Source organism: Silurus meridionalis, chromosome 4, assembly GCF_014805685.1.
Source record: "Silurus meridionalis isolate SWU-2019-XX chromosome 4, ASM1480568v1, whole genome shotgun sequence".
Taxonomy (NCBI): Eukaryota; Metazoa; Chordata; class Actinopteri; order Siluriformes; family Siluridae; genus Silurus; species Silurus meridionalis.
This window is the reverse complement of record NC_060887.1, coordinates 3,390,501-3,417,284: the sequence shown is the minus strand read 5'-3', so window position 1 is coordinate 3,417,284 and position 26,784 is coordinate 3,390,501. Positions and strand designations below refer to the sequence as shown.

Here is a 26,784-nt window from a genome sequence, read left to right as displayed (position 1 = left end):
TTTTAAGTCTGTGGTATTGTTTTGTTTCTTTGAAGACTTTCCTGAAGCCCCTAAATTAATAATGGTCGTAGTGACATTGGTAACATTGCATTAATGTAATAATATCTGATAGCCATTAGAGGGCACTCTCGTGCTGCATGTGGGTGTGTTTGCAGTGTGCAGAGTAAACGAGTAAAAAACGCTGTGCAGTCATGTCTCCGGTTCTTTCTGCGCATGCTCCGAACTTAATGGGATAATATGTGTTTTATAGCATAATGATGCAACATAACAGTATTTACATTCATTACATTACTGTGCTGGAAAACAATACAAATTAAATAAAAAAGAAGAAGAAGTGCAGAAGAAGAAAAGCGGGACAAAGACAGAGGTAATGTGATGTAATGAATGGTGATGATCATATAAATAAACTCAGTTTAGTAAAAGTTTGTGAATAAACTTTAAATTGGTCCAGTTTTTAAAGTTTATTCTAAAAGTTATAAATAGTGTAATAAGTGGAAAAGAAATATGAGTCAGTTCATGTCACACAGATTTTTTATTTATTTTTTCATTTCAATTCAGTGTCATTACAAAATAGGTTTAAATTTGTAGAGATTTTATTTGGACAAACATATCAGACAAAAGAAATCAGCAACATATATTGGTCATCCTGTATCAGTCGACCTCTAGGTGTGAGTTTAAATGATATGCTCAGTTGTATGTATGAGATAATTGTAGTGTCTCTGCGTCTCTCAGAGAGACAGAGACTGTCTGACGGTGAGACGCCACTAAGCGTTAATATTATAATAATTACACTGATCTATTAGAGACGCTTATCAGAAAAGTCCAAATCAAATCCACTCACAAGTGCAGCAGATTCATGTGATGTGAAATAATGTCCTAATGGCAGCAGCATTATACAGTCATATATATATTTCTATAAAAGAGCTCTGATACGGATTTCAGTCTTTAAGAAGAACATCTTCAGAGGGGTTTTTTCTCGTCCTGGTATCATAAGTGTAGATAAACATAGGTTGTGTTTAATTGACAGCCCTGATGAAGTCTGATGACCTGAAGAGGGTGGAGCTGAGACTTCAGACAGCAGACGGACTTCTGAGGAGGAACATCAGCACCACACGAGAGGTTAGAGGTCACCAACCTGTAATTAATCCTGGAGGAATTAAGTGTGATTAGAGAGATAGCCATTTAAATGTAAGTGTGTGTGTGTGTGTGTGTGTGTGTGTGTGTGTGTGTGTGTGTGTGTGTGTGTGAGTGTGTGTGTCAGGTGAGTGTACAGTTCAGTGAAGTGCTGTTACACCTTCAGGACAGACTTCTGGCTTCAACACACTCCTCCTATATATATATATACTGTATATATAGAGATCATCGGTTGTTTGTACAGGATGAAGGCACTATAAAATTTTAATCACAGTCAATCACAATCTATCTCTATTATTGAATATTTTCCATGTAGTGAATACAAGGAGGAGAAGAAACAAGAAAAACAGAGATCAAAATTAAATAAAACTTAAGCAAATAAAGATTAATAATATTTATACAGAATTAAGCAAAAAAGCATGCCTGACCCTGCCACTAGAGGGCAGTGTGAGACTGACTTGAGGATGTGACCTGTGAGTTACAATTCATCTGTTTCTATAACCAACTGCAGTTATGATGATGATAATAATAAGAATTATAAGTATTTTGGGGCTGTTATGAATTGTTCAAATCTTCCCTCTACCTCTCCTTTATTAGTGTAGTTACTGATAGAAAAAGTGAAAAGCTTTTTAAAACAACTTTCATGCAAAATATCTTGTGGCTCAATTAGATGAGATTTGCCTCTGGTTTGAGATTTTACTTGACTTTTAAAACAAAAAAAAAAACATTAACACTTTTCTTTCACGTGAACAAGCTTTTTTTTCACAAGACTTTGTCTTACACTTCCAGTGACTGTAGCTGAAGCAGAAAGAAGCTTTTTAAAACTGAAACTGATCAAATCATACCTGAGATCCACCATGTCACAAGAGCACCTCAGCAGCCTCGCTGTCAGAAACATCAACCATACAAGTGCTGGTCAGATTTGCAACGATGATGTAATTGATGACTTTGCAACAAACAAAGCAAGAAAGATCTGTTTTTAGGGAAATGACTTTGTAGTGAAAAATGTATTTAATTTGTTTGTTGTGTGAATTGCCAATTTATTATTATTTATTTTTATATTGTATTTTTGTATTATTTTAAATGTTATTTTAAATGATCTAAAGAACCAAGTCACTGAAATGATGCCATCTTCCACTCACTAGCAGTGATCAGTAATACTGATGAGTGCCATACGGGGGCGCTAATGCTTCGAGTAATGCCAGGGAACGGATCAACGAATAAAAGAATGCTCTTAGCATGGAAAACGATGTATTTGTGGCCTGTGCACAATAAGATAGAAAAAAGACAAGAAACAAACAGCAATGATCAATAGACTGGAAAGCTTACCGAACAAAAGTCCGGCAGGGGGCGCTCGCCTCTAACCCGGGTGTGTGTTTCTACAGAGAAACACTACAGGAGCTCATGTAGAGTCGCGCGTCACCATCTCTGTGACGTAGCATCCCTGATTGGTGCAACAATCTTTTTAATCCACCAATGAAACGTCATAGTCAAATGTCATGCTGTCATAGTAACATGCAAACATTGTAAGTCTACTATTGAATCGAAGGCCGTTGTTGAGACCAGACGTGAAAACAAGTGCGTTAGAATAATCTTAGAACATCAGCAGCGATGGTGAGAAAATAAATAAATCTACAGTATCTACAGCATCAACTTGTGTCTCATCGTCTCTCTACATACTGTAGATGTGAAGCTTTGGGTTTTCCCAAGAGAAAGAAGTGGATCATTAACTCTTTTGTTTACTGCAGTAGGAATGTTCACTTTAAAACTGCAACAACATACAGAAATATCCATCCTCATTTCTTCAATTACACTAAATATTGACAAATATATATTCTGTATATGTTGTAGATCTGTATTGAGCAAGTATCAGAGAGAACATTAAATATGATGTCAAATGTAGTGACAGACATTTTCATGTTGTTCTAATCAACAGTATTGGGTGACCTACGTTCCTGTGGTGGTGAACATGACTGCGAGTTCTCCAGAAGAACAAATGCTGGTAATGTACAGTTCAAACACACACTGTTTTTCACACAGAATAAACTAAAGCCCATCACTTCCTCATCACCTAAACACACTGTTCATTTAGATTTTACTTACGGCAGCCAAACGGCCTCATTTTGTAAACCCTTGATCACTTACTCTGTCTTTAAGGAACTAAATGAAGAGGAATGAATGAAAAGTGGTATCCAATCTGTGATATTATTGGGGACCTGATTATGGTTCAGAACGATCTATAAAACATAACTGACTACTAAAATCAGATTGTCAAAATGTCCATCCACTGCAGCAACATCCATCTACCAAGAGGAAGAGGAAAACGGTGCGTGTGTTTACTCTTTGTTTCAGTACTGGTGCATTTACTGAGTATATGAGCCTCAATTATTATTATTATTATTATTATTATTATTATTATTATTATTATTATTATTATTATTATTATTATTATTATTATTATTATTATTATTATTATTATTATTATTATTATTATTATTATTATTATTATTATTATTATTATTATTATTATTATTATTATTATTATTATTATTATTATTATTATTATTATTATTATTATTATTATTATTATTATTATTATTATTATTATTATTATTATTATTATTATTATTATTATTATTATTATTATTATTATTATTATTATTATTATTATTATTATTATTATTATTATTATTATTATTATTATTATTATTATTATTATTATTATTATTATTATTATTATTATTATTATTATTATTATTATTATTATTATTATTATTATTATTATTATTATTATTATTATTATTATTATTATTATTATTATTATTATTATTATTATTATTATTATTATTATTATTATTATTATTATTATTATTATTATTATTATTATTATTATTATTATTATTATTATTATTATTATTATTATTATTATTATTATTATTATTATTATTATTATTATTATTATTATTATTATTATTATTATTATTATTATTATTATTATTATTATTATTATTATTATTATTATTATTATTATTATTATTATTATTATTATTATTATTATTATTATTATTATTATTATTATTATTATTATTATTATTATTATTATTATTATTATTATTATTATTATTATTATTATTATTATTATTATTATTATTATTATTATTATTATTATTATTATTATTATTATTATTATTATTATTATTATTATTATTATTATTATTATTATTATTATTATTATTATTATTATTATTATTATTATTATTATTATTATTATTATTATTATTATTATTATTATTATTATTATTATTATTATTATTATTATTATTATTATTATTATTATTATTATTATTATTATTATTATTATTATTATTATTATTATTATTATTATTATTTTAGATTTTGACTCGTCTAGTCTGTGATTTAAATACTACTGTCTCTGTTGTCTACAGATGAACAGCTTGAGAGTTATTCAGTAAAATCTGCTGCATTAGATGGCGCTGAAAAGTCTACCTCTTCAGCTGAGCCCGGTCCTGCACAAGCCGTCACACCAAAGCCAGATAAAACAGAGCCTGTGCACGTGCCCCCAGAGGTTCCAGCTTCTGCTCTATTCACCATCGATGAGCCGAAACAGACACGGCTCCTCGTCCTGACGACTCCCAATCGCTCAGAGAGGTGAGTTTAGGGCTCGTCGCTGTCCCTGCACTGGATTTTAATTGGTCAAAATCTTCTACAATGTGACTAAATTAAACATGTAGTCCAGCATTTTCCAACATGTTTTAATTAAGACGTTGCAAATTGTTCGATGTAGTTGTGGGAAAGGTCAGGGGTCATGTGTGTACCCTGGTGCTTTGAATTTGTCCCTGTGTGTCCTTTTATAGCTGCAGGTTTCAAATACTGTTTACGTTAACCTTCAAATAGCTTTAGCATTTTGTGATTTTATGCTAAACGTATATGTTGTTTGTGTTACAGTATTATTACAGTGCTCCAGTACATGTGGTGCCTCCTCAGCAGTACTCAGTCCATCCCACAGGATCCAATACATGCTACACTCTACTCCCTGGACCTACTACCCCAACAAATGGTAAGTTCATCATGCCTTTCCAGTCATCCTTACAAAAAGGCTGGTTTTCTTGTAGGATGTTATGATCCTCACAGCTTACATGTTGGTCTTTATTTTGAAACTGATACTGTTCTTATTAGTGTCGGCTGCAGGGATGTTCTACTATAATGATCAGGCCGTGTACAACCAGACTCCATTCCCAATGGTCCCTCCACTGCAGCAACATCCATCTACCAAGAGGAAGAGGAAAACGGTGCGTGTGTTTACTCTTTGTTTCAGTACTGGTGCATTTACTGAGTATATGAGCCTCAATTATTATTATTTTTAGATTTTTGACTCGTCTAGTCTGTGATTTAAATACTACTGTCTCTGTTGTCTACAGATGAACAGCTTGAGAGTTATTCAGTAAAATCTGCTGCATTAGATGGCGCTGAAAAGTCTACCTCTTCAGCTGAGCCCGGTCCTGCACAAGCCGTCACACCAAAGCCAGATAAAACAGAGCCTGTGCACGTGCCCCCAGAGGTTCCAGCTTCTGCTCTATTCACCATCGATGAGCCGAAACAGACACGGCTCCTCGTCCTGACGACTCCCAATCGCTCAGAGAGGTGAGTTTAGGGCTCGTCGCTGTCCCTGCACTGGATTTTAATCGGTCAAAATCTTCTACAATGTGACTAAATTAAACATGTAGTCCAGCATTTTCCAACATGTTTTAATTAAGACGTATTGCAAATTGTTAAACTGTTGTGCATGTTAAACGTGTTGAATACAAAAGTAGCCTGAAAGAACAAATCCGTACTTTTAGAAATAAGACCCGTACTTTTTAAATACGTTTTCTACAAATAAAAGAATTCGACATCTTTAAATTTCAATATGCAATATTATCTTTTGGTAATGGCGTATAAAATATAAAATCTCACATAATCCTCCTTTTCCCCACAACTGCCCTTTGACTTTCATTGTACTCAAGTCATGAGTAAAGTTTTCTGCTCGTCTCAATAAACTAGGAGGCATGTTAGCTCTTGGTTGTAGTTATTGCACATGGACTACAAATACTGTAGATATAAACTGAGGTGCAACACTGGAGTATTTCTTCAAATAACTATATATAAAGATATAAATGCTGTCGTTCACTTCGGTGAATGTGGGAAACCTACATTTACACTACAAATTCACAGTAATCCTGGTGTTTTATTATTAATTGGGTGTGTTTGTGTGTTAGGATAAGCCAGAGCTCGCTTTCCAGCAGTCTGACTTTGACCTTGAGCCAGTCTCAACCACAGTCGAGAATTCCAGTGTGTCTCCTGTGATTGTGGAGCATCTGACTTAAGCAGAAACACCAGCAGATGAGATCGAAGCGCAGGAAGCCGAGCCTCCGAAGAACGAACCCGAGCCCAGCTCTGAGGATGAACATTCCATGACATTCAAATACCGACAGCCTGTGTCTCGAGAACGTGAGTTTATATAGTCTTATCCTTAATGAGCCACAGCTGACGGCAATCAAGGCAGGCACTGGATAATGAGGCAGCGTGACCGCTACCGAGTGAGGCGTGGCAGGGGGATCCCTGACAATATATAAATAAATAAAAGTATTTTTGTGTTATGTGACATGTATGTTTGTTAATGGGTTAAAATAGAAGTAAGCATAGAGTGTGAGACCAATTAATAATGGAGTGATGGATCTAATACATCTTATCTAGCGTGTGACCTAATACAGTGGAACCCGGTTACGTCAGGTGCTTTCTCGGCCGCTTTCTCTGAAGCTCCCGGCTTCATCGCGCACATATGGTGCTCGTTTATCATCATCACCAGCTCCTATTTAAACTTCCACACTCTCACTGTCCGTTATTGTTGGTATATGTTGGTTCACGGCGGTCGTTGTTATCGCTCATGTGTATCCCGGTACGTGTCTTCCCACCGGCACTTTCGCGAGTTCTTCTGCGGCTGCACCGAGATAACCGACGTTAAATGGCAAATTTTTCCCCCCTTGTGCTCGAGATATCAGGGTTCGGCGACATAGAAAAAGTCGACATAACCGATAAAAAATGCTTAGAAAAAGCGAGAATTTGGCGGTTCCACTTCAAAAATGTCGACTTAATAGGGTTTTCGAGGTAACCGAGGGCGAGATAACCGGGTTCCACTGTAATTATTATAATAGTTATTACAATTATAGTGTAAGTACAGTTTTTTTATGCATGTTGTTTGTGTGTACTGTTTACACAAATAGGAAATTCATTCCATTGAAAAACAGTGATCTAAAATCGATGCTTGAGGCTTAGACCTTTAGAATGATATATAATTTATCATGATAACTTATACCCCTTTTCATTTAATCTATTGTTAATTTACACTAGCAAACAGTGGTCACTTTAGGTGGCTGCTTTTGAACTGTAGGCTCCGCCTGCTCTGGTCAGGCTCTTGCTCTTCATTGGCCTTTTTTTCCCCAGGTGGTCCTTTTCTCCCCTTTTTTCCCAATTACAATTACCAAGTGACTCCATCTACATATACACTTGCAATCAGCAATATTCAACCCCCTCACCTCAATAGACAATACAGTGATGTTGGTGAAAGATAATGAAAACTAATGGAAAAAAAAAAAAAAATTGTGAAATAACAAACAATATTTATTGATACATATTTGAACTCTATTATGTGCAAAGAACTTGTGAACTGGAACATTTGATTGGGTTGACATGGAAGGCAGTGGATTCCCCACCCAGTGGAAACCCTTCACAAAAGTCCACCTGATGTGACTGCATCAGGCCAAACCTTCTAAATCCAAAATCTTTATTCCTCCATTCCTGACTGAGAAATGCAATGAAGTACTGCTGCCTCTTTTACATCCCTGAATGCATTGTTGCTGATCATGTTGTAGAAATCAAGTAAGAAGTGACATCATATTACTAAATAGATTTGGGCAATGACTGCTGACAAAAACACAAATAATTAACTGATTTTATTTAAAATTAACAAATGAACATTTATTAATATATTAAATGAAAAAAAAAATGATTTGATCATCTTTCAGAAGAAACAATGTTTTTTCCCAGCAAACTCTTAAATACGAGCATTAAGGATTTTATGGTGACATCTCCCTAAAAACAAATACAAAAAGAAAATACTTTTTAAAGATATTTAAATATATTAATAAAACATTTTCCTCAGTATGTGGACAGCAGAGTCACTGCACTACAACCTACTTACATTTCTGTTGATTAGTTGTCAGTTATATCCAAAATTCTTTTAATGAATTCCTTTATGGTCTATATAAGAAAACACATACATTTCATAAGAAACCATACTGATAGCAAACATATAAATAAATAAAATGTACTAACACAGGTTTATTAACTTATACATACAGTGCACATACAGTGGAACCCGGTTATCTCGACCTCGGTGAACTCGACAACCCTATTAAGTCGACGTTTTTGAAGTGGAACCGCCAAATTCTCGCTTTGTCTTAGCATTTTTTAATCGGTTATGTAGATTTTTTGATGTCGCCGAACCCTAATATCTCGAGCACAAGGGGGGCAAATATGCCACTTAACGTCAGTTATGTCAGGAATCCCCCTGCCACGCCCCCTTCGGCGGCGGCATTCCCCGAAGCACCCTGCTTCTTCTCCCGTACGGGTGAGCTCGTCGCAGTCATGCTGATTACACACACCTGACTCTTATTCACTCACTCATCCCATCTCCTATTTAAGCCCCTCACCTCCACACACTTGTGGTCCGTTATTGTTTGTGCATGATCGTATGTGTTGGTTCATGGCGGTCTGTGTAATCGCGTATTCGTATCCCGCTACGTACCCTTCTTCTCGCATTCTCTCAACGGCACCCCGGATTACCCCGATCCTGCTGTTTTCCATGTTCACGCTGTCTGCACCACGTTTATCCGTTGCTGCCCAGCGCTGCGCTTTCCATTGCGTGGATCCGTGGATTCTCTACATGAACTGTCTCTGCTTTCACAGAACTTCGTGGACCGCTCTCCAGGAACGCACCACTGGATATTACTGCTTCGCTACAAGTATAATAAATATAATATAATAAATAATGAATATAATAAACTTTGCGTTTACTTCGGCTTCCGCCTCCTTATCCGCATTACAGGTTATCTCGATCTGCATGACCAATCAAACAAATCGCGGCAACGCTGTTGTGTAAAAAAACCTCCAAAAACACGTGCATGTACATTCTCATTTAATAACGCACATCATGTACATAAAGACATTTTAAGCACGTTAATATATTGCCGCCATATCGCCAGGTCATCTGTTATCTCGATGCTTTTTGGAGTCCCCTAGGCCGGCGACATAACTGGGTTCCACTGAATATATATATATATATATATATATATATATATATATATATATATATATATATATTTTTTTTTATTATATTATATGTAGACAATTAACAGTTTCATTCTGTTGTTCTCAACCTTCTTAATACAATGTCTTACGATCATTAGAATAGTGCTTACAGTTAGTTTTTATTTTATTTTTTATTTTTGGTGAAGCTACAAATAAATGTATTACCTCTGGTTCGATCTCCAGCAGCTCCATTGCAAAATGGATACAATTGTATTCCAGTATGTTGTGTACAGGTCTTCTTCTCTTCACAAGACACACTTTTTTCGAAAAAGTTACCCGAATCCCATTCTCCTTCCTGTAGACCACAAACTGGTCGTCTTCACAAAACACCTCCAGATCTAATTTTCCCACTTCTCCATGACCAACAAGGGACTGGGTGGGACATTTGTGTGGTTTTGCTGAAAAAAAAAGATATGATATTTAATGTTATATAGTATTATAAATAGTTTTTTTGTTTTTCTATGTTTATTGTGATGCTACAGAAATAAAGAGGGCTGAGATAGACAGAAGCAGTTAAGTGTTAAATGGACACATAAACATGGAATTCAGTACATAGGCAATAATCTCTACATTGTGATTTTATGATTAGACTGAGATGCTGTAATGTATACACCCATATATTAAGTTAAATAAATATTAAATTGTTGTGTCATTTATATTGAACATTACATGGAGACTTACGTCTGAAATGGATGATGTCCTTGACCACTTCACAGCAGTAAACACCAGCATGGTAATATCCGAGGCTTGATCCCCCACTGCTGCTCGCTCTTTTGACCAGGATCAGGTCTCCAAGCTTCAGATCTCTCAATTCCTGATCATGCTGTTTGATTATCTTGAAACCTTTTGGTGCACAGCCGAGGGCGATTAAAAACTTGTCCTACAAAAGAATTTACCCACCACAAGGAATATTTTTAGCTCAAAGTGTAAAACTGTGACTAAAGATTGTGCATTAACACAAAGATTCATAATCTGTCTAATCATGTCTAATAATTTTTTTAAATGTACTTCATTTTAATACATATTTATTTAAACAAATCCTGCTTTAGATACATAAACAACTACAGCAATAAAATGTTAATAAAAGCTATAATGTAGCATTCTGTACTATCTTCTTAACATCAATAAAACAAAGTACATTTTGATACTGAATTTGAATTGAGTCTGAATTACTAGTTACTGCCAGTCTATTTGTGTGAGTTTGTGGTTTCAGGGGCTGCTGTAACTATAAAGACAGGGTTTGGTGAGTTTCCCCACACAATCATTTACATGGCTGTAGTTTTTGCAGATTATAAACATTGTTGCAATTTTTGACCCTTAATAATATAATAATATAATAATACAATTTAATTGAATTCATTTTAGTTTTTAAACATGCAAAGTCCAATCTGCACCAAACTTTCACTTGTTTAAAAAACACTCAACACATCTATTATAATTGTTCTGTTTCTTTATTATTATTATTTTTTTAAATTGCTCAAAAATTCACAAAACTTACACACACATCAGAAATAGTAAAACTTTAGGTATGATATGTTTTTTTTAAGTGGATGTGGCAAAATGGCTCAATAGCGCCACCTATGCAAAGTCCAATCTGGTGCAGATTGGACTTTGCCTGTTTAAATTAGTGTTTTTCTGAAGGGGATGTGGCAAAATGGCTCAACAGCGCCACCTATACACTTTTAACGGTGTGTGCCTCAAGCTATGTTTCATGTACACGTATGAAAATCGGTACACACGTAACACACTAATACCTACAAAAGGTCTCTAGGTACGAAATCCAAATCCGAACAGGAAGTCTGGTATTTTTTCTTTTATCAGCAATTTTTTTGTAATTTTTGCCATTTTTAGATGTTGTATTTTAACAAACTCCTCCTAGAGATGTTTACCAAATTTGTTCTGCACAATCTAAATGTTAAACTGCAAAGATCTTGAGTTTTCATTAAAGGGTGTGTCCGTGGCGGCCTGACAAATTTTGATGTTTTGCCATCAAAAAGTAAGTTGCTATAACTCAGACATACAATGTCCAATCTGCCCCAAACTTCTCATGTTTGATACGACTCCTGATCTGAACAGATCTACATGCCCATATTCAGTATTAGTTATAGCGCCACCTGCTGGCAAAAAGAAATGTTATATTTTACACTGTACTTCACTCTCAGAAACACATTTCAACATGCCACGCAATACCAAACATGCTATAAACACGTTCAACCGTGCAACAGTTGGCTAAGTGCTGATGTTTGCGATTACATCACAAAACAGAAAGTTGTTTGGAACTCAGGCATACAATGACCGATCAGCTCCAAACTTAACATGTTTGATAAAAGTCCTGGACTGATGACAATATTTATGACAATATACATTTACGGTCCTACTGGCAGCAGGAAGTGTGGCACTTTGAAATGACTGTGCTATAATTCTCCTGTCTTTACTCGCTTACATGCACCTCGCCCACTGTTCACTGTTTTCCTCAGGCCAACAGGTGGCGGTGAGCCCGGGTGCGAGGGCCCGTTCATCGCTGCTTGCAGCTTTAATTTTTATTGTTTTCCAGCACAGTAATGTGATGAATGTAAATAGTGTCATGTTTGCATCATTATGCTATAAAACACATATTTTCCCGTTAAGTTCGGAGCATGCGCAGAAAGAACCGGAGACATGACTGCACAGCGTTTTTTACTCGTTTACTCTGCACACTGCAAACACACCCACATGCAGCACGAGAGTGCCCTCTAATGGCTATCAGATATTATTACATTAATGCAAAAACATTACAAATACAGTACAGACCCAGTTTACTGGGTGAGAGAGAGAGAAACCGGGGGGACGGAGCATCTCTGTGTGATGTCACAGTAAGGAAACTTTTATGTAAATCAGAATGCGTCTCTGTTTCTCTCATTTCCGAGGTTTGTGCGTGTGAGTAAAGAGACGTAAACATGTTGCTCTTCAGAAGATTTGGAGAGATTTATCAAACCAAAGAAAAGAGGAAAACTAAACAGATTGCTGAAATGAAGGAGAAGCTGAAACACATGGAGAAGGTAGTAAAAGACTTAAATGCATTTATTAATCAGATGAAAGAGAAGATAGCAGAAGAGAAAGAAGAGAAAGCCATTCTGCTACAGACGGTGCAAAAGCTGGAGGCTACTTTGGCTTCTGAGCGAAAGCAGCGGGAACAGGACATAAATCGTAGAAATGACACACAGCTCCAGTACATCACTGAGCTCCAGTCTTTCCTGAAACTCTACGAGAAATCTGTAGAACGTGAGAGAGAGATCTGCACGAGAAAACAAAAGCGACTGCTGGAACATGTTGCTCAGCTCGAGGTCACTTTGAAAAGAGAGAAAGAAAAGAAGGCCATACTAGACATGGAGGAGAGGAACAATATACCACTCCAGGCCATCAGAGAGCTTCAGGATTCATTAAATCTCTGTGAGAAAGAGAACAATAATTTAATGAGAGACCGAGACCAACTGGAGACACGTCTTGCTCTGCAAGAGGCCACTTTGCTTTCTGAGCAAAATAAACTCAGGAAAGAAAAAGAGAAGGCCAAACAAGACCTGGAGGAAATGACCACCTCACACCTCCAAACCACCAGGAAGCTCCAGGATTCCCTCAACCACTGTGAGGAAGAGAAAAAGAGGGCAGAGCACAAGAGAAATAATTTGATGAGAGAACAAGCGCAACTGGAGGAACTTGTTGTTCAGCTGGAGGACATTTTGGAATTTGTGAGTGAATTGAAGAAAAAAACTAAAGACCAAACAAAACATCACTCGCTTTAAAACCAGATTCCTCAATAATTCACGAAGAACAGGAAATGGCAGCACGGAGAGCAACAATCTACAAAGCTCTGGGCAGGTTTAGATTTAGCCATGCCATACATATAATAAAGTACAAAACACATCAAAGTTTATTGTAATATTTAATACAAATTTTTATATTTTAATATTGTGTGTTTTGTGTCTTTTATTAAAGTGTTGGACTTCATTTAAATCGTAACTAAGAATTAAAATCCACATGATGAAATGTTGGGAAAATGTGACAAAAGTAAATGATAATAAAATAAAGGTTCTGATTGAAATCATTTGAACATGAACAGAAGTTAAACTGATCAAAACTATCGATTGCTGCAAAAAGTTTAGTTTGAATGCAGCCTTATAACATCTACTGCTCAAATATAACTTCTGACCACCTCAGTTATGTTAAAAACATCAGAAATAAATCTTTGAATTCAAAACATTAGAAAATAACAATGTCATTTAATAGATTTATTTTAATAATTCAATCAATTCAGTTAAAAAAGATTTGGTTCTGTAATTTTGACTCCTTAGATTCAGTTTAAGTCACTGAGTCAGTTCACTGGAATTAATTCAATAAAGTCTGAATCGATTGATTCACCAGGAAATGACTCGATTCCACAGTTTCAGAAAAACATCTACAACATAAAACAGTCGTGTCTCCTTATAAATATTACTTTTAAAGACACTTTTGTTCTGTTTGTGGAAAAACCAGCAGGTGGTCAGAAAGTTCCTTCTCTGTTTCTGGGTCAGTTTGAGGGGTTCACCTCAGTCCTCTTTAAATGCTTTTAATTTTCTTTCTCTGAATTATGCTGCTGTTAATCTCTTCCATACATCATACATTCTTATACAGGGGTCCAGACTGCGACTAAAATGCTCAACCAAAAAGAATAATTTGTGAGTAATATTTTTTATGAGATTCCCACCTGCGTCCATATAAATTTGCAGGGTATGACCGAGTAATCTGCATGTCATGACTTTTGATGTGCGTGTTCTGTGAGGAACGGTTTGAAAAAACACTTTCCTTTCGTGTTACGGGGCTGAGACTTGCAGAATCGCATTTTTTAGCCCCTAAGAAGATCAGTCATGAAAGCACCTGCACGACTGTGCCAGACAGTGTTGTGCTGGTTACTAAGAAATAGTGACTAGTTACAGTTACTCGTTACTTCATTCAAAAAGTAACTCAATTACTTTGTTGATTATTTACACCAAAAAGTAATGTGTTACTCTTAAAAGTAACTTTTTAGTTATTAATGTCCTTTTTAATGTCCCTCCAAACCAGTGGTTGTACCGCATGAGAAGAAGTCTCTCAAACCTTTGGTCAGACAGCTTGTTCCTCTTTGGAGACAGTACCAGACTTCCCAGGCTGAAAAGTCTCTCAACAGGTGCACTTAATGGAGTAGCTGCATTTCTTCAGAGAAATTTCCTTTATTGTGGGAAATTGTATCGGTTGTTCTCAAGTAGGTCATTACTTCAGTTTCCACAGTGCTGAAGGTATCATCAGCCTCCTCAAAACATAAAAGTCCTGCACATTGAAGGAGCTTGAGTCTGGTGTTGTCTGAGACACAGGCATCGTGGCTGCTTGCTGAACAGGGCCAGGGTGAGGGATGAGCTTGTGACACTCTGCTGTGAGCATTCCTTTGACCATCTCTTTCTTCCTCTGGTCTCTCAACCATCACAGTTTAAACATAAGAAATGAGAAAGCTGCCAGTATTGCATTGTTGCTTTCCAAAACGGATGCAAATCGTGTTTTGATTGCCTGCAGAAAAAAAAAAAACCCACAGTGACACAGATTTAAGAATGAGTGAAAGATTCCCTCTATGTACATTCTATGAAAGCTGTACACCACTGTGATTTTTGACCTATAGATATGAGTTATAAAATAATTTAAACATCACAAAAACACACACATTAAGAAACTAAAAATATACGTGCAACTGATTGGACAAAACTAAAACTTTATTTTTGCAAAAAAGGAATTATGGTATTATTACTGTTTATTTTTCATCCAGTGGGTAGGTGCAGTACAGTGTGTGAATAGAATCAAAAAAATTGTTTCTGCACTTTACACTCTTTCCATTTCTTACGCTATATTGGTGCTTGCTCAGCTAAAAATATTAATGTTTACATCTATAAACTTCATTTGAATATTGATAAATGTTTCTTACCTGAACTATGGCATCAGGTGGGCCAGTTGCAATAATCAGGCCTTCTTTTATCTCCAGTAGCTTCAACATCAAAACTTCTATTGTGGGCAGGACGGCTATCCAGGAGGGCTATTGAAGGATATCCAGAGCAACTGTGAGAGGCTTTATGATGGCACAGTATTCCCTCAGAAACTGAAACTCCCTCTCACCAATACATTTTAGCTCTAAATGATTAGAGATGGTACTCAAGTCAGTCATGAGTATTTCAACTATTCTCGCCACAGCATCATAAAATAAATTCCACCTTGTGGAGCATGGCACAAGCAGTTTTTTGCCAACCAAATCGCCCACTAACTCTGAAGCCAAAGTCGACCAGCTAGCCTTACTCCACAGTGCTGCAAATGTATAATAGAGTATTTGGAAATGTATTTATATTAAACAATTTAAATGTTTTATCAGCCAGGATAAAAATAATCTACAATGGTTGTACCTTACTCTCCTGGTTGTTCTTCTGGAATATTTAAAGTATGATCATTCTAAATAAAGTAGTAGTTCTAAATCAGAGTAGTGCAGTGGTGGGCCATCAGGGCCAGCAAGTTCTTCTCTGCTGGCCTAAACATTATCAGAAGCACTGATCTACAATTACAACCTAAATTCCAATATTTGTTCGATGAAATTGTGAGTTTTTCTTGGCTGCACTGCTTCCAGTATGTGAATGTTAGATTCTTTTTTCTTTTTGCTGCCATGTCAATCTAATCTGCCCAGGGTCTTCAGAATCAGTTGTGCTGGCGATGTACCTTAGACTATTTTAGCAATGGATCTGTTTCTTTAACCAATCAGATTTCAAATTCGCCTCACAAGACCAGCTAGCTGGCCCAGACTAGCATCAGCATTTTTCTGTCCTCTGATTGGTTCGTCAGAGCGAAACTGTTACAGCCAAGTTGGACTGGCAAAACATGTCTGTAGCGATCCAGACACATTAATACATCAGTTAGACTGATGTAGGAAGAGAAACTGATTTGGTCTCGGACGTTGTTAAAAATCCATTTTCAAGAAAAGCTAGACATCTAGAAAAGCCAGGTAGCCCAACCCTAAAGCTAGTTAGCTTGTCTCAGCCCGGGAAAGGGTTTGTTCACCACTTCCAGACCAGTGAAGACGAGCAATACCACTGATACCACAGGAGCGTTGCAAATTATGAGTATGCATTATGAGTATGCATCTCTGGAGAGTAAGTTGTATTTCATTTACATTTTTAAATGTTTTTGTCATGTTATTAGACAAATATTGATTCTAAACTGCTCCACATGATATAGATGGCACAGTTGCGGTTGTAGTGTAAAGGTTTGAAGCTTGCTTTAGTAAAATGGTATTCACCCTCCATATGCAAAATGCCTCTCTCTCTGTAATGCCACTCATTGTTATATTGTGTTTTTGTATAGTATTGATGGTTTCTATAATGTCGACATGATAGTGGTGGTATTAGGTGAATTAAATCAGGTAAGTCCACACTGAAGGCGCAGGTACCAAATGCACGGCCCGTCACTGGAGTAGTGTTAAAACAAAGAACACAGACACTCACCATTGCTGTTGCTCAACACCTTCACTGTAGAATCTGTAGGAAAATATTAGTTATGTTGTAAATGAGATTCGAAGTATGTTTTAAATACCGACAGCAACATCTCATTACAAACAGCAACATATAATTACAAACAATATGAACACAATGATGAATTTAAAGTACACTTAAGTAAAAACAGTATACTTTACCTTAAAATTTAGGTTTCGTCATTTTGCTTCTCTTTCAAGTAACTGAAAAGGAAAACAGCAATGAAGTAAATAAATGCACTGATGTTTTCATGTTTCAAAGACAAGTGAGCATTTAACTGGGTTGACAATGAAGGACTGGGTTTGAACTAGGCAGGTGCTACCCTTCTCTCTAAGGCCAATCTCTTCATCCTGCCATGACTGAGAAATGCTACAAAGCAGTAGCCACATAACTCACAGCAAGCTCTATAAAATGTGGTATGATTTACTATTGATTAACATTATTAAGAAACATTGAAGATGTGAGCTTATCGAAATCAGATTCAGATTGAGTTCACACTTGTATTATTAAGAATCCAGGATGTAAATATTTACCTTAAAATGCTGTAGTATAGGAACATTTCTCAAAATCTCAGTGGAACCATGTGAATTAAACTTAGAGAACTCACTCAAATGTCCCTATGTTTTGCCCAATAATAGTTTTAGCCAATCAAATGAGTTTCTTTTCGAACGTTGCTCTGTGTTTCACTACAGGAATCGCTTTGGGCGTGACCAACTACAGAAGCTTCTATGACACTACATCTGTCTTAACAGGTCGACCCGTCTGTCCCTCTCTTACAATGTCATTCACACTTTCTTCCTATGAAGGACCACATCAAGCTCTCTCAGCATATCCAGTTTTTAATGAGTACAGGGAGGTTGCATCTCACCCATGTCCTTCTTCATATGGAGGAACCATCTCGGGCAGAGACCCTCACCTGATGTTCATCGTGCGCATGGGCCCTGTAACCGCAATGCACTAAAAGCATATAGAATCAGAGACTCAAGGGCATGGCTCCACTGGGGCTCGAACCCAGGACCTTCTGCGTGTAAAGCAGACGTGATGACCACTACACTATGGAACCTGCTGCCGAGAGGTTGATGTCCAATGTGCATAAATAGAAACATATCTCTCAAAATTTAACTGGGAAAATATTAATTCAACTTAGAAAATTCACTGACTCAAATGTCACAATCATCTCCACTGTTTTGAGCGTGTTAAGCTCCAGGTTTTTATGACTGCACCATGTCTCTCAGGTCTTTCTTCACTGAAGCAGGGTCGTTGGCTGAAAACTGATTTTACAGCTTTTTAGAGTAGCTCCTCTTAGCCACTCTATGAGAATCAATAATAAGGATTAATCTTCCTCATATTACTGAATTAATCATGTACTACAGAATTTGAAAAGAACTTGGATCCTGTCAACCGAGAACAGAAAGCTGAGGGTACATTTGGAAACAAGTTTTTCGAAGCTGTATAGTTGCAATCTGGAGAACATTTTGCCTGAATCGATATTTCTGCTCATTCATGCTGTTTAGTTGACTGTATGGTTCCATAATGTAGTGGTCATCACATCTGTTTTACATGCAGAAACTCCTGAGCTCAACTCCCAGTGGAACCATGCAGCTGGCAAACATGAATGAGGTTTATATTTTTGTGAACAGTTATGTTAAGAAAGCGAAGATATTCCCTAAAATTTGAACACAATTCTGCAAATAAAAACAAGTTGGCATTTTTCTGCATTGCGCTTGTAACAGCATTCCAGAAGTAGAATCAGAATTAAGTGCATGGTTCTACTGGGGTTCGAACCAAAGCATTCTGCGTGTAAAGCAGGCGTGATGACCACTACACTATGGAACCTGTTGCTGAGAAGGATTATGTCCAATGTGCATAAAGATAAACATCTCTCAAAATCTAACTGGAAAAATATAAATTAAAGGTTTTGCCCAATAATAGTTTTAGCGATGCAAATGAGTTTATTACTGCTGCTGACATTACTGAGTAAAATGCTGCTTCCTCAGAAGACCACACACAGTAGGCTCATGACCACCGAGTGAAAGATCTCCAGCATCTTAATGCACTTAATGCAAAAAACAAAAAAACAGGTTCCGTGTAATAATTCATCACTTCTGCTTTACATGCAGGAGGTTCTGGGTTTGATTCCCAGTGGAATCATGTATAAAACAAATATAATGTAAGAGTGTGTTTCTTCTTCTTTTAAAAACCATAGCGTGGTTGTGATCACCTCTGCTTCACACACAAAAGTGGCCGTAAAACTGTAAGGAGAGAGACAAAAGCTGAGTCCCATGTGCTAGGTGGCCAAGATTTTTAAATAAAAAACACAATGAAAGTAAATATAAAATAAACCGTATCCTGCTAGCGGGAAATAAATTCCACCATTAGGGTCCCTTAACTGGTTCCATTGTGTAGTGTAAACACAATTTTCTCTTTTTCTCACTCTGGATGTATACAGTTTTTGAAAAGTGGCAGGAGGACACCGATAATCACTGCAGCCGTCTAAACTGTCCTCTGTAGTCCTCTGATGTCTGATTTTACAGCTGAGCAGAACCAGACAGTTATTAAAGCAACTCCTGTTGAACTTTCTAAGCTGGTGAAGGAAGTACATCCTCTGTTAAGCCTTTTTAACAATGGAGTCGATGTGATTGTCCCACTACATGCCCTGAGAGATGGTGGTGCCCAGGAACCTGAATGACTCCACTGCTGCCATAGTGCTGTTAATGATGGTGAGTAGGGGGAGAGCAGGGGGTTTCACCTAAAATCCACAATTATCTCCACTGTTTTGAGCGTGTTAAGCTCCAGGTTTTATGACTGCACCATGTCTCTCAGGCCTTTCTTCACTGAAGCAGGGTCGTGGAGTCAGTGGAGTCAAAGCTGAAAAGTTGCAATCTGGAAACATATGCAGGTGCAGGTGATTGTGTGGATCCATAGGGTAGTGGTCATCACATCTGCTTTACAGGTCCTTCTGCGACCCCAGTGGAACCATGCAGCTAGCAAACATGAATGAGCTTCATGTATTTGTCACAAATTGTTACTAAATCCTTGAAAAAAATAAACAACTTTTGGTGTTTCTGCATTGTGCTTGCAACAAAAATGGACAATAGGAATTCCAAAAGGCTCAAGGGCATTGCTCCACTGGGGGTCGAATCCAGGACCTCCTGCGAGTAAAGGAGATGTGATGACCGTTAAAGCTGTAAGAGAAGTTGGACACTAAGGAAGGAGAAAAGGAGAACTACAGGGGAATAAAGTTGATCAGTCACACCATGAAGTTATAGGAAATAGTGGAAGCCAGGCTGAGTTTATTCATTAGTTATTTATCCAGTTATCATCTGTTAACCTGTTATTTCAACAAAACCAGATTTTCTCCTGCAAACCAAGTTCAAGAAAATGCTACAAGGAATTGACTCCCATGTCGTGTTTGCTGGACTTTAGAATGTAATACTTTATTGCACTGAGGTGCTTTAGTACATAAAGGTCTTCATTTAATTTTATTATTATTATATGCAGATTTACATATTTATGAAACCCAAAGAGATAAAATTATTAAATTTCCAATATTTGGTTTGATTAAACAATGTTATTTGGGTGTTATATAATCAACACATCCTCGTCAAAGCAAGGAACATTCATAAACCCCCAAAAACTTTAATAATGATGATTAATAATAATAATAATAATAATAATAATAATAATAATAAAAATAATACAGTGGAACCCGGTTATGTCGATGTCCTAGGGGGTCGCCAGAAAGCATCGAGGTAACCGATGATCGAGATAAACAAAAATCAATATAGTGGCAATATATTAATGTGCTTGAAATTTCTTTATGTACATGATGTGCGTTAATAAATGAGAATGTGCATGCACGTGTTTTGAAGGGTTTTTTTACACAACAGCGTTGCCGCGATTTGTTCGATGAAGGCATGCTATAAAAATACATACAGTACATGTTTATCTGTCAGGAATCCACCTGCCACGCCCCCTTCGGCCCCCTTCAGCGTGTCAGGTGTTTTCTCGGCCGCTTTCTCTGAAGCTCCGCTTCAATTGCGCACATATGGTGCTCGTTTATCATCATCACCAGCTCCTATTTAAACTTCCACACTCTCACTGTCCGTTATTGTTGGTATATGTTGGTTCACGGCGGTCGTTGTTATCGCTCATGTGTATCTCGGTACGTGTCTTCCCACCGGCAGTCTTTCAACGTCTGCTCTTTTCTTCCCAAAGCGCATCGCGGATTCTTTCACGTGGGTGTCAGTCAGAACAGATCGATGCTTTGATTTCACGTGTTTCAGGGTAGAAAACAGAGACTTTGTGGGGGGTGTTTTTTTTATGTGCGTGTTCACTTCGCTCGAGTTCAATAAGTTTTTTTCGTCAAATGCGCATGTGCGTGAGATGAATATACAGCAGGGGTGGGCAATGAATTTTTACAAGGGGCCACATGAGAAACCTGAATTGTGTCAGAGGGCCACACCAACGATAATATTTTAGGGATGCACCGAAATGAAAATTCAATTTAAATGGCAATGAAATCCATAATTTTTTGTGTTATGCCTTTTGCCTTGGCACCATCACTGGAAAACTTTCCTGCCTTTTCAAAAACGTCCTCTACAGACAGAGTGCGCATGCTCGGATTGACTTTACTTTTCTGCGCCGCGTTCTTCTCATATTTAGAATGGCAATCGGGATGTTTGGATTTCAGGTGATCAATTTAAACCCGACTTGGAGAAACTCTTTGCAGATACAGAAAAGATCTACATGTAGATCTAGATCTGTGGTTAGGTCTTCAAGATGTTTGAAACAAACTACCTGTCCAGAACTTTTAAAAGTGTGTGTGCAAGTATACCTAGAAGAATTAATGCTGATTTGCAGAGAAAATGTGGTCACACAAAATTATTAATTTAGACTTTTATTAATTTGGACTCTTTTTTATTTATTCTTTATTTATGCAGAGTACTGTGTATATTTATATCACATTCTTCTTCTGTCTTGATTGAATATATAAATGTGTAAATACAGGGCAGTGGTAGTGGAACCCCTCAGATGTAAACTAAACAGAGGCGTTACCTGGAGACAAAACTGTACACATACTGTTTCGTCATCAATATCAAATGTTGCCATGGATACGCGACGTCTTTTCACTGCTGGACAGCGATATCTGCTGGATGCGTTATTTTGGGCAAGAAGGAAATAAAACCGAGAATAAAGCGCCATCTGCTGGAATGTTTCACAAAAAATGTAAGACGCTAAACACTACATAACATCCTTGTTTAAAACGGACTCAATGTCCAGTTCCTGACCGTAATGGAAAGTTAAAAAGAAATGTATGCCTCATGTCACCAGAATAAACTCTACCCAATTAGTATAAATACTGGCAAAGTGGGACACTTCAGATCAAACCTCTGTATCTTAAATCTCACTGATCTAAATTTATTTCTGAGTTCAGTCTTGGAAAATAAAAAGTCCAAGGAACCAACACAAAGATTCTGAAAATAGTCTGTAAACAAAATGGCAGCTACATTGGGCAAATGTGATGTGCACTCAATTTACTAGGAAGACCTACATTCATTTACTGTGTGTGTGTGTGTGTGTGTGTGTGTGTGTGTGTGTGTGTGTTGCTGCATTATTACAGCATTATTTATGCAAAATTATAATTCTTATCCCTTTCTTTATTTAGTTTTATACATCAACCAGCACACTGGATGCTGGAACATAAAGGACAGGGCACATGATCAGCCCAAATCATCATTCAGGGGCAAAAGGAAATCTGATAACCTGCCCAATGAATATGAGCCTCATCAGAAGAGACAGAAAAAACAGATAATAGAAGAGAAAACGGACGTCTCCAACAAAACTAAACTAGGTAAAAAAAAATACATGCAAACTTGTCCAAGGGTTTGTGAATGTGATGTACCCTCACTGTCCCCTTCATTAGAAACACCTCTGTATTCATATACACTTTGTGTGTGTGTGTGTGTGTGTGTGTGTGTGTGTGTGTGTGTGTGTGTGTGTGTGTGTGTGTGTTGCTGCATTATCACCACATTATTTATGCAAAAATTATAATTCTTATCCCTTTCTTTATTTAGTTTTATACATCAACCAGCACACTGGATGCTGGAACATAAAGAAGAGGGCACATGATCAGCCCAAGTCATCATTCAGGGGCAAAAGGAAACCTGATAACCTGCCCAATGAATATGAGCCTCATCAGAAGAGACAGAAAAAACAGATAATAGAAGAGAAAACTGACGTCTCCAACACAAATAAACTACCTCCTAAACATTTAGGCATTGGTAAGGCAGAAGAAAGTTGAAGTGGATGAACAGCAGTAGGACTGGTTATGTGAATTAGACACTCATCTTTGGATGTTTTTTCACAGCACATTTGTTGGAGGTTTATGAGACGAGAGAACTGCTGGGCAAAGGAGGATTTGGCTCTGTGTATGCTGGTGTACGTAAAGCAGATGGATTGCCAGTAAGTCTTTTTTCTCTTGTTTTATTCTATATCTCTGACTTCATTATATGTTTTAATTTAATATACACATTGGGAAGCCTGTTTTAGTGATCATGCTGAATATTTAATCATAAGATCAGGAATGGCAGTGTTCACTGATACGTGATTGTGACTTTAGAAAGAGGCTGATTGTTATAAGCATCATGGCATCATGGCTCAATGTAGGATTTTCAATAAAACTGCAGAAGTGATTACTACACTTTTATGATCAGCTAAAATTATATAACATCTAAGGCCAAATAAAAAATACGTTTTAGATCATTTATGTGAATAATTTCATCTAATTTCACAAAACACATTTGTATTTTTTTAGGTTGCAATCAAGTACATCTCCAAACGTAAAGCACCTGAAAAACTGGAAATCGTAAGTTTCTTCTGCATGTCTTAATGTACATAAAACAATAACCAATATCCTATACTATAATAATAATAATAATAATAATAATAATAATAATAATAATAATAATCACGTTATTCAGAACACTTTTATAAGCAGTTTGGGGTTATAATATGTAGCACTCGTTCTTTTCTACAGCCTGGACATGGTTTCCTGCCCACTGAGGTAGCTTTGATGTCCATCGTCAATAAAGAACCATACTGTTTAAACATCCTGCGGATTCTGGAGTGGTATGAACAGCCAAAGTGCTACTACATAGTTCTGGAACGACCCGAACCATGTGAAAACCTCCACCAGTTCTGCAGTAGGTATGGCAGCTGCTTGCCTGAGACTGTGACTCGTTTAGTGATGGTTCAGCTGATAGATGCGCTGAAGCATTGCAAGAGCCGGGGAATTCTGCATCGTGACGTCAAGCCAGAAAACATCATGGTTCAGACAAACACTCTTAAGGTTAAGCTGATTGACTTGGTGCGGAGACTTGATCAAGGACAAGTACAAAGAATTTACAGGTATATTATCTGAAAGCTCTGAAAACGTATCTGAGTTTTGCATGGCAATGAGATGTGTGCTTCTTTTACTAACTGGAATGTCATTAACAGGCACACCCAGCTACGCTCCTCCTGAGTGGTTTAAAAAGAAAAAGTATTTGGCAGAACCAGCGACTGTCTGGTCTGTGGGTGTGACACTGTACAGACTGGTGTGTGGCTCTCTGCCTTTCAACACCAGGAAGGACGTGAAACATGGTCATGTGCGTTTCTCCAGAAGGCATTCTGAAGGTAAGAAACTGCAAAGACTGATAAGTTATGGAATAAGTCAAAGCAGGCTGAAGTTTCTATTGTACATTTACTTGAACAGAGAAAGAAGCATTTATTTGTTTGATCTTATAACAGCTATAAGTGTGAATAATTTAATATGCAATCAATGATATTTATTTCAAAGTTTTATATATTATGCATAACTGTTTTTAAGAGATTAAATATTATACAGCATGATCTTTATTAGGTGAAGTTTCTATTCTTTTCTCTATGTTTTACTGATTTCTGTATCTGTGTATTGTTTAACAGAATGCATGCATCTGATCCGTTGGTGTTTGTGCACCAAACCAGCAGGCCGTCCGAGCCTGGAGCAGATAGAGCATCACCCATGGTTTCACTTTAGAGGTATTTGTGCTGTTCTTTCTCTCTTTATTTTTAAACAGACAGAGGAACCCTATAATTCATGAAGTAATTTTTTCTCTAATTGTTTTGTTTTTTTGTGATTTAGGATCTGCACTACAAACTACTGGATAGACACCTGCCATCAAATACATCTGAAACCTACAAATATATTTGTGCTTTTGTACAAAATACATCAAAAATAAAAAATGTAATTGTAAATTGATTTCGACTGGAGTCAGTTTATATTGCAATCATTTTTGTTAATCATGCTTACTTAATAAAACAATAAGCAATAAAAGTGGAGATAATCAGAGTTAAAGATGATTGTTTGGACCAATTAAAAGGAAAGTCACTGTATTGTCACTATCACTATATTTTTGCAGTGCACGGGAAGTAAACAAAACACCCCTTAGCTTAGAGGTCAAAGGGGAAACGTAACAGGAATGTATATCAATTGTGCATCATAAAGGATATAAATTCTTTTTTTTAAATAAAACAAAATCACCATGCAGCACACTCCTGAGACCGGGGACCAAAAAAAAAAAACGACATGGGAGAAACAGCAATTGACTTAAATCTAAAACAGAAAAACAAAAATTACAATACATCATATTCTTTATTCAGACACTTGTCAGCGAGCACGGGTGCAACGGTAGGTGCAGAGTGACTGGATGGGAGGACCCAAATGCAGGATGCACACAAGGTTATGGGGAAAAAACTGAATTTGATAATTAAAGCAAGGGGCAAAGGCAAAAACAGAATCCAAAACAATCCAGGGTCAAAACAGGCAAACAGGGCAATGCAGGAGAAGACAAAACCAAAGTCCAAAACAGTCCAAAAATCCAGAAACCGCAAAACAGTACAATACAGGGCAGAGCAAAACATAAACCAAAACAGTCCAAACTTCAAAACCAGAGGCAGGGCGGAACAGAGGTCAAGGACAGGATCCAGAACAGGCAGGATGATCAGGATCAGAAACAGGAACTAAAGCAGGCAGGATGGCAAGAATAATCTCAGGGGCTAGAAAGCCGGTAAGATAATCTGGCCAGGAGCTAAACTCTTGATTGTCCTTATATACACCGGAGGCGCGGAAAAACGGCAAGATGGTCACGACCGGAAGTGCTCACCGCGGAACCGGAGAAGCGCGCCGCGAAACCGGAAGTGCAGTGTGCCCAGGAGATCCTGACAACAATAAACATTTTCTTAAACACAATTACCAAGTGCCCCATTTCATTTGATTACCTTAACCACATTTACCTTCATCGGCTACCAAAAATGGCAACCAATCAGCATTTCAGCCTTTATCCACATCTAAAACATTACAAAAACACTAAACATTTAAAACCATGGTTACAAACTGCACACTCACTTTTATTTATTTAAAATATTAAATAATTGACCTTCTTTGGCAGATAGCAGATATAACAATCAGTTGATGTTCAAGCATTTATTCAGATCTTTTGTGACCTTTTGGATGAGTGGTCTCTGTGCTCTTGGGGTAATTTTGGTCAACCGGCCACTCCTGTAAAGGTTCTCCACTATTTCATGTTTTTGCCATTTGTGAATAATGGCTCTCACTGTGGTTTGAAAACCAACCAGTTATTAGGTTTAGAGGGCA

The 26,784-nt window shown here is 36.9% G+C and overlaps 3 protein-coding genes, 1 non-coding gene and 1 pseudogene across 6 annotated transcripts in view; 3 read left to right on the top strand and 2 right to left on the bottom strand.

The window, feature by feature from the left end:
- The window catches only part of LOC124384578 (zinc finger protein 850-like), a 1,373,244-nt gene that overhangs the window by 983,753 nt on the left and 362,707 nt on the right, over positions 1-26,784 (top strand). The gene's annotated exons all lie outside the window — the stretch shown is intronic.
- LOC124384668 overlaps positions 1-26,784 on the bottom strand; it is a 920,651-nt pseudogene that overhangs the window by 540,962 nt on the left and 352,905 nt on the right.
- Positions 150-6,510, top strand: LOC124384653 (eukaryotic translation initiation factor 4 gamma 3-like). 3 transcript variants are annotated; one of them, XM_046847694.1, is made up of 6 exons: positions 150-230; positions 3,071-3,136; positions 5,101-5,212; positions 5,344-5,444; positions 5,574-5,796; positions 6,411-6,510. In XM_046847694.1, exons 1-5 carry the CDS (start codon positions 192-194, stop codon positions 5,598-5,600), a joined length of 345 nt encoding a protein of 114 aa, XP_046703650.1. In that variant the 5' UTR covers positions 150-191; the 3' UTR covers positions 5,601-5,796; positions 6,411-6,510. The 3 variants fall into 3 exon arrangements, 2 of the variants coding, with proteins under 2 accessions (XP_046703650.1, XP_046703649.1); XM_046847693.1 differs by having other exon boundaries at positions 155-230; positions 5,332-5,444; XR_006925439.1 differs by lacking the exons at positions 150-230; positions 5,101-5,212 and adding an exon at positions 339-367 and having other exon boundaries at positions 5,367-5,444.
- trnav-uac lies at positions 18,099-18,171 on the bottom strand. Its single transcript has one exon. It is a non-coding gene; the product is annotated as a tRNA-Val (tRNA).
- On the top strand, positions 21,841-25,389 carry LOC124384591 (serine/threonine-protein kinase pim-1-like). The gene is given in 10 exon segments (XM_046847572.1): positions 21,841-22,337; positions 22,777-22,962; positions 23,186-23,392; positions 23,479-23,573; positions 23,926-23,976; positions 24,148-24,476; positions 24,478-24,518; positions 24,609-24,785; positions 25,074-25,169; positions 25,273-25,389. Coding segments are annotated over 10 exon segments (1,335 nt in total). The 5' UTR covers positions 21,841-22,210; the 3' UTR covers positions 25,299-25,389.

Coding starts and splice junctions, on each gene's coding strand:
- LOC124384653 (XM_046847693.1), top strand. CDS start 192: ATGTCTCCGGTTCTTTCTGCGCATGCTCCGAACTTAATG. Junction 3,137..5,100: donor CTCCAGAAGAACAAATGCTG/GTAATGTACAGT, acceptor TTTGTGTTACAG/TATTATTACAGTGCTCCAGT. Junction 5,445..5,573: donor CCAAGAGGAAGAGGAAAACG/GTGCGTGTGTTT, acceptor TGTTGTCTACAG/ATGAACAGCTTGAGAGTTAT.